Source organism: Fulmarus glacialis, unplaced genomic scaffold (genome assembly GCF_000690835.1).
Source record: "Fulmarus glacialis isolate BGI_N327 unplaced genomic scaffold, ASM69083v1 scaffold205, whole genome shotgun sequence".
NCBI lineage: Eukaryota > Metazoa > Chordata > Aves > Procellariiformes > Procellariidae > Fulmarus > Fulmarus glacialis.
In genome coordinates, this window is record NW_009214647.1 from 40,200 (window position 1) to 48,537 (window position 8,338).

Consider the following 8,338-nt stretch of genomic DNA (forward strand, 5'->3'; position numbering starts at 1 on the left):
GGGTGAGAAGGGAGTGCACATCAGTGCCACAACAGGGTGCTGTAGCTCTTGTAACTATAGAACAGGTTCCTTTCCTCTCCACCCTTGCCGTGCTGGAGTGATAACTCAAATGGGATTGGGGGAAAGTAGGGGTGGAGAGAGACTTAGTAACAGGCAAACTCCAGTATTTCAAGGCCTTCATTTTCCTGAAAGCTGAGTCCTGAAGAGGCTGCTCTGTCTCACAGTTGCCTTTTTCTCCTGGATATAAATTCCTGAGCTCTGGTACCAACTCCTAGCTTCGGTGGAAGAGGTCTCAGAGAACCTGCCAGGGAAGCTCTTTGGTGCCATGCTCTGAGCACAATTGCCTTGTACTTCTCAGTAACAGATGAGCTTTTGCAGTGTAATGTAAAGCCTTTGCTCGGAAGCTATTTGACAGCGGCACATTTTTCCTCTTTACAGGAGAGTAAGTAGGGAGAGATGATGACTTTCAGGGAAGGCCTCAATGTTTTTTCACAAACATGCCACGGATGGGCGCAGACCACTGCCTCCAAAGCTTTGGAGAACTGACATGTACTTGTTTCCTGAGTGCACACCTTCACAGGAAATCTGTACTTAAGGGGGGGCGTGGAAAGTGAGTGATAGAAATTTTTGCTGTTTAATTTTCACACTCCCAAGAACAAGGTACTTAAATGCGCCCATCTTCTGCCTCTAATTGTAAAGGATGACAGAAGCTAACACACCAGTGGCACACACTAATTTGCCCTCCTCTTGTTAAAGACGGTGGCAGCTGGGCAACAAATGAAGATATACATAGCTGAAGCTGAAAAGAATACCCTTACGCTACCAGGGAAGAGCATCAGGGAATGAAATGCAAATGCTACTGTTGTTGGTTACTGAAAGTATGGTAAAACCCCACCCAGGTCTGAAAGAGTGAGCTGAAAGAAGATCACCTCAGTCTGAGGCTCTGGCTGACTGTCACCAGTACTGTGACACTCCCAGCACTCTTCAGTAGAGTCAGATAAGGTGGTGCCCAGCAACTCATTCTAGGCACAATTCACAAGCAGTTTCTTTTAAAGAGACAATATAAGACACAATTTTACTTCAATTTAAAAGGTTGCACTTTATTTAAACGTATGGAGATACTTTGTTATTTGCACTTAGAAAACACTCGCTCTCTAGACATTTAGATTTTCTCTTTCATTTTCTCAGAGAAAAAAACATTAAAATTAGTGAAGCTAGGTCCCATGGGGAAGGGTTTGTGCGTTGTTGGATTTGACCTGTTGGGTTAAGCATCTCTTTACTGCAGTTGCTCTTGTTGTTTTGCTTTCAGCTCCTGATTATATCTACAGGGGAGAAAAAAAAAAAAAAAAGAAAAAAGAAGAGCAGACTAAGACTAGAACACCAGTTACAATAACAGTGTCTTCCTAACAACCTGTTCAGCAGAGGTTTAAAATTACAATGGATTTGAGGGTGGAAACTCAGGGTAGAATAGTTTAGTTCATGTAAGAAGTTCCAAATTAGTTGTTAAGTTTGCCTCATCCCTGGCCAGTACTGAAGCCAGAGAAGTCCAAATTTTCCCTCACAAAATAATTAAAAAAAAAAAAAAAATGCTGCTCTGCTTAGGAACCGTTTGATCCAGCTGGAACTGACACAATTCAGCACTGAAAGCTGACAGAAGTGCAAAGCTTATGAGGAGGAGAAAGTCTAGGTTGTCAGTCACACCTACAGCTTTTAAAGAATACCTTAGACCCAGAAACTACAGCTTACATGGAGCATTGCTTAAAACGTGCTCTACCTATACTGAAAATATTTAAAGCTTCACTCCCACTCAACTGGAAAACTGACAACGTAGCAAAAAAGTTCTGCAGTGTTTAATCAATTGTTCAGTTCCTCTTGCCTATTGCACTGACATTGAGGCTGGCAGAATTTAGAAATTCCTGGTTAAGATGAGGTGGTGTGAATGCTTAGTTATAGTACGTAGAGTAGCCCTTCTTAATACATACCTCCATATTCGGAATAGTTGAGAGCCACCAGCACAGCCAACAAAGAAGTTCACAGCAAACAGACTCCAGTTTTTAGGAATAATAACTAGAGAGTACCTTGACCAAATAAGGCCTGTTGAATGAAAGAGAAAGTTTAAAGATGTTAAGTCTTTAAAGTGAAATATTCAGACATTCCTCTAGTTTGGGGACAGAATCATGGGCCAGTTTAAGTAAACGAGTTTTACAACTTCACGTTAGACAACTGCTTTTCTTACAACTAGCCATTTCTCAGTTAAAAGCGCGTCAAGTGCCAGTGGGACAGCTATGGGTATGTATTGCATTTTTCCAAAATAACTAGACAATAAGGTCAATTACAGTCTTAATATCAAAGAAAGATCCTCGGTACTCTTCAGCAGTCCAGACCTTAATTCTCCAGCACAGTTGCAGGGTAATGGCACTTTGCTGTGGTGCTATACTGTACCAGCTTAGAGACTAGAGAATCCACCAGTCAAGAAAGGTTTACAGATCATGCAAAATGCACAGTGCTGTGTCAGATATCCTAATAGTCCGGAGAAGGAAGAAGGTGGCAGCTGTAATTTCGATTTTCAGCTTTAGCTGCCACCTGTCCTACCCCTGACAAGATCTGGTGGAACACCTTGAATACAGAATATTGTTTCTGCCAGTGTGAAAATTCATGCAGTGCAGCAATCCATGTACCACTGCTTCCAACACACGAAGATTCTTTCCAGTTACGTTAGTGTAATTACTCTACGATTGTTTAATCCCTTAAAGTCTGTTCTAAAAAAGTCACTATATCCTGGACTGATTTCAGAATTACTTGACCTGAAGCAAAAGAGGTCACTTAGTGGAATGAGTGGTATCATTGTAACTTAAGGGATGAAACTCATATCCTAATTCATAACAACTTGCTCTGGACAATTCCACATTAAGATACATGTAGAAAACTCTTATATAATCACAGAACTCTTACAGATTTAATAACAAGTAGAAGTCTGTCCTAGAATTATCCGACAGCAATAGTGAGAGCTAGCATATTATAGCTAAGCCTTTTCTATAGAAGCAGCTTAGTACTGATGGTGTTTTCGGAAAGACGTGTATACAGTTTTAGAGAGGGTGCTGTGTAAAAGCATGGAGTAACTTTGGCTTTACCTGTGGCCATTAGTACTGCAGACTGTGCTGTGCTGAGCTTTTCTGCTGGTCTGGTCATATCAGCCATTCCAGCACATACCAAACCCTGTAAAGAGAAATTCAGTGAGCACCAGTCCAGTACCAGGACCTCCTGTAACAGATGAAACGCTTTACAAGGCAAAGTTGCTTCACAGTTCAGTGCTTACTCCATATGCATTATGCCGGCGATGGGATGCATTATATGAGCAGAGTAATTAGACTCTCGGAGACACCATCCACTTCTAGTCCCTTATGGTAAGAATAAGAACACAGTTATGGGGGGTGCAGCTGGCTTGCAATAAAATCCCAGTGGCAATAAAAGGCAGTGCCAATTTTGTATTAATTTAAGAACAAGGTTAATTTAAGCACAGCTGCTTAAGAAAGCAGCTGAAAGAAAAGATTGGTTTTCATGCAACAAGTAGAAGCTTATCTAAATAGGGCCCTTCTTCCTAAAGCTCAGGCTAAGATATTGCTGGTAAAGATGTAGGTGTGACACCATACAGTCTTCACTCAGCTTCATCTGAGGAGGTAAAAGTGCTGCTTTTTTAATATTATTTCAGTAAAAGTAGGAAACTTCCAGGTGAAGTGAGGAATAGCTTAGCTGATCTACTTGACAACATTACTAGCAAACACGCTGCTTGATTTGTTTTGTTGTGTTATTGCCCTCTACTGGAAATACAATTTTCATGTTCGTGTTACAGGAATTCACAAAAAACAAAACCAAAAAACCAAAAAACCCAAAATCCCACAAATAAGAGAGTCCTAATGCTTTTAATTCACTGACTGCCACTAAGGACTCCTTTGGCTCCAATCAGGAAACCAGTTTTCAAGGGTAGAGACTTCTGTGTGCTGCCTCACTTCTAGGATTGACGTTGCTGCCGTGGGGCCACGGAGGTACAGGTTTTCAGCACACCCGAGTAACAGCAGTAAACGTGCCTTTGCCATGTAGGGGAAAAGTCATTTTAATTTCTCAGTGAAGAACTTCACTGTAAGGTTAGAGCTGCATGTTCACAACAGAGAAACTATCTGTGTATTAGCTCTTTTGATACAGCAGCAGTCAACACCAGCCTGCTCAGAAGAATTGCCTGTACGCTCGGGCTCAAGCGCATTCCCCAGGAGAGCCTCTGGAAGGTTAGCCACGGTTACTGCAGCTCCAGTTTAGATTGACAAAGAAACCAAGCTACAGCTTAGAGTGTAACGTGTTGCTTGTGGCCTATAAAAAGTTGGGGTTCACAGTAGCAAACTTACAAACCAGCTGGCAATAGGAAGAGCAGGTTATATCCTTGCTTGTTATCAAACAAAGAGATCAAACAGCTTTATGATTTTAGAGCTCATTTATTTTAGCTGTATCAATACAACAACTAGGAGTACAGTGAATTAGGAGGAGGCATGTACTTCACCTGTGCAGACATAGCCGAGGGGTATAACCAAGTGGGAAGCAGAACTGCACAGGAAGCAGAGAACTACTGATAGCTGAAATGGCAGTTGCCTTTTTTCTTTTTTTTTTTTTTTTTTTTTTTTAGGCAGGGGCTGATCGTGTTTTCTCAAGATTACCTTGCACTCTGACACGCTTTAACCTGCCTTCAAACTTTGAGGCTTAGGAGTTGGCTTCATTAGGATACTCGTCAAATTCCTCAATCTCAGAAGAAATACATGCTTTAAGAGTTTTGAATTATATGCTAGCTCATGCCTACCTTGAGCAACAACTAGTGTTTCACAAGAGAAAGATTTTATGAAACTTTCAGCGAAGAGTACAATTTTTCCACAAAGCATTTCCCCCCCACTGCATCCCCTGCATGTTGTGCTGTATGTTATCAAGGCTAATTTTGTTCCTCCCCCTATATTAAAAATTAGAGCCTTGGTATTAAATCTTTCTGTAGGCTCAGATATCTGCTGGGGAACTATTGCATGCTTAATGGGTTGCTGCAGATTGCCCTCTGGTTGACATCCAGACACCAGCTGGCATCTTATACTTACCCATTTCATAATAGGTGCCCAGAAAAACACTGTTTTGGGACCTGAGGGAGGAGGGGGGGAAAAGAAAAGAAGTTAAATTATTCAGTGAGATGTGGCTGCTTTAATACCCAAAGTAAGTTTTGGTTTTGTTTTTTTTTTTTAAATAATGAACTATGTATATTAGCACAGTTTCTACCACTGTACAAGCTCTAACACTTAGTACTCATAGTTCATCAACTCAGTGCATCAACCTTCACTTGTGTAATCAGTCCACCCATTTCTGCAACAGATGAGTAGGATTTTGTATTTTCATTTTTAAGCAAACAAGGACACTAGAGCAGGCAAAATGCATTTATAATGAAAAGAGTTAGGATAAGGCCTAGGAATAGTGAAGACAGTTTCTATATAATGATTAAAAGCTACTCTACAGCCGGACTAGCAGAATTAGTATTTGATATCTTTGTGAACTGAATCTTGTAAACTAAAACCCCAAAATATTTTATTCCTGGTACTGTAGTAAGTCAGTCCCTCCTTCCCTTCCCAAATCACAGCCCATCTTCTCAGGCTACACAAGATATGCTGCACAGTAGCGTTAGATGGTTAAAGTGAGAGTAGAAATCGCAAACTTAAGTAGCAGTAAATGTCACAATGAGAGCGTCCTCACACACCTCTAATCTGCGCCTCTTAATAACCATGTCTTTCTAGCAGAAACAATCTTCCCACCCGATCAACCCCACACCCCAATAATCTACCACTAGGCAAAGGAGGATTATGGGGAAAGAGGAGAAAATATACAGAAGGAAGGGAGAAAAGTCAATGGAATGGGATCTGGGGGGAAACCATCTCTCTTACAAATACACCTATCTTACAGCGGTGCTAAAATGGCAACTGGTTGGTTAAAACAAAGTACTGTAATGCCACATCTACAACATGCAGGCTGCCAACCATGCCAGAAATCATTAATCTAGGACTACCGCTCAAAGTCTTAAAAGAGAGACCACGACCCAAAGTATCCACACACCGCACTGGGAGACAGTCAGGACACTGGTTCCTATTTCATCAAAACACGTTAAGTTTTAGGTCTCACTAGGCCACTGCTCAGCGTTCTGGCAACGTGCAAGATGAAGCCAAGTTTTCACTGTAATATGTTACATATTATGAGTAAAGTTTTAAAATATAAACGATAAACACTAGGACTTCAGTTGCTTGCTTTTTATGTGAGCTAATTTTTCACTAACAATTCAGCCTTAAAAAGCACCCTCAGGTTTAAAACTATGACTTGGGAAAAATTAACTGTCAGGTTTCTACAGCAAGCACCTGTGAAGCCAACGAAGCCCTGTAAAAGGGCAGGGCAACTGCAACACAGAATGCAACAAAAACTGGCTTGGCGGCTTTGCATAAAGCCCTCTTAGACCCACGCTGCTTGTGACAGCAATCAAGTTTCAAACTGCAGTTAATAACTACTAGAACATTACTTTTCGCTTGGATAACTGAACGTTTCTACCTACACAGGATTTAATTTTTTTTAGGATGCATGGGGTTGTGCAGCCACTAAAACTGTCTAATATTGTTGAATAAATACAGCTCAATATTCATCCTTTAAAGATACAAACTTCAGTTGCTGTTCTCTTAGGCAGCTACTTAGTATGTCAGTATCAGACTGCATATACACCTCTTTATAAATCAGTCTTACAGAGGTTCCACAGAAGTATCTTTAATTACTATAATCTATTTTCTTCTAAAACACAAATTCAGATTTGGAGTACCGGAGAATGTGGGGTGAGTATAAATTATTAACTCGACATTCCCTAAACAACTAGTAAAGTTTTCAAGCAGACTGACATGAATTTTTAGTAATAATAGATAACTTGATAATTTAAAACTGCTGACCACAAAAGTAAGAAGCAATTGAAGACAAGTAAGGTACCAAGCCAAGCTTGTTATACGGGAAGACTGTTAAACACCATAAGCGGAACGCCTCTCCTGGCGGCACGCCAGTAAGCACCCAGCCAGGGCGAGCCCTTCCCAGATCCTGACACCCAGAATTTTTCAAGGATGAATGTGACAGCAGCACATCAGAGCAGGGACATACCAGAGGCTAATTTGGATATCTGTGTATGTGTCCAGTTTATAGAATTTATGATTTCTACTAAATGTAAAAAGTCTTTATCCTGGAGAGTTTAGTTTAATCAGGCAAAGTGAACCAAAGAGGCCAAAGGAGAGGGAGTACACGCTCAGCCCACGCTTCCCCGCGGCTGCCAAGAGCGATGTTCCCCGCTCTGTGGCGGCCAGGGGAGTTGGTGTGCTGTACCCCAGGCCCTTGGCTGTCCTCCAGCAGCCTCGCTCTGTGCGATGCCAGCCAAAGAAACAGCTTTTCAGACCAGGCATCAATTATCTTACTGGAAGCTTTCTTCGTGCCAGAAAAGAAGTAAGCATTGTTCTTAATTTCTTACAAGTGATTTATAATTTCACGATAACGACACTTGTATTCCTAAATTAGACTAGAAACTTAGATATCACCAGAGGTAAAATGTGAGCCTTTCATTTTTAACCTACTTGTTTTGCAGTCAGAGCAACATCTATTGCACAACTTTCTCACAGACCCACTTTCAAGACATTCAAGGCTGAAACAGAAGTGGCAGAGGTTCAGTTTCGACACCTGCTTGCTCTGTGGCTTTTCTCACTCACGCCATCAGTACGGATTATGACAGATATATGTGTATATATACATACATACACAGAGTCCCTAAAAACTGGAGGGTTTTTTTTGTTAATTTCAACATTCTGATGGTGAACAAAAGTGGCCCGCAGGCAGTTCCGTGAAGTGAAAAGCACTGCAAAAGAACCTCCAAAGCCTTTTTCAATTAGTACTACAGTTCTGCTGAAGAGTTCTGAACACAGATGTTCCCAGTGCTCACCATGCCTTGTATTCAATAAAAGCAATTGCAAGCTGCCACATTTCACACAGGATGAATGTGGCACTCAAAGGCTTGATACCTTTACAATGGAAGTGCTGGGCATATTGACGCTTTATATACAAAAATTACATTCATGTTAAATATATATATATTGGTCTAATGAATTCAGTACAAATCAGACATTTTGACAACTGCAGTTTTCACTCTTTAATTGTGATTTCTTTAAAGCAACAACTTTCATTTCAAGAGACGACCATTATAGGAGGATGGAGCAACAGACTAAAAACTAACGTCCATTTTCACGGTGCATATTCC

The 8,338-nt window shown here is 40.9% G+C and overlaps 1 protein-coding gene across 1 annotated transcript; it reads right to left on the bottom strand.

Moving 5' to 3' along the window:
• Positions 1 to 1,082: 1,082 nt before the first annotated feature.
• On the bottom strand, positions 1,083 to 5,168 carry MPC2 (mitochondrial pyruvate carrier 2; the record flags this gene model as incomplete). The annotated part of the gene is made up of 4 exons (XM_009578603.1): positions 1,083 to 1,322; positions 1,983 to 2,094; positions 3,132 to 3,216; positions 5,127 to 5,168. Coding segments are annotated over 4 exons (285 nt in total), but the record flags the coding sequence as incomplete, so codon positions are not given.
• Between the last annotated feature and the right edge of the window lie 3,170 nt (positions 5,169 to 8,338).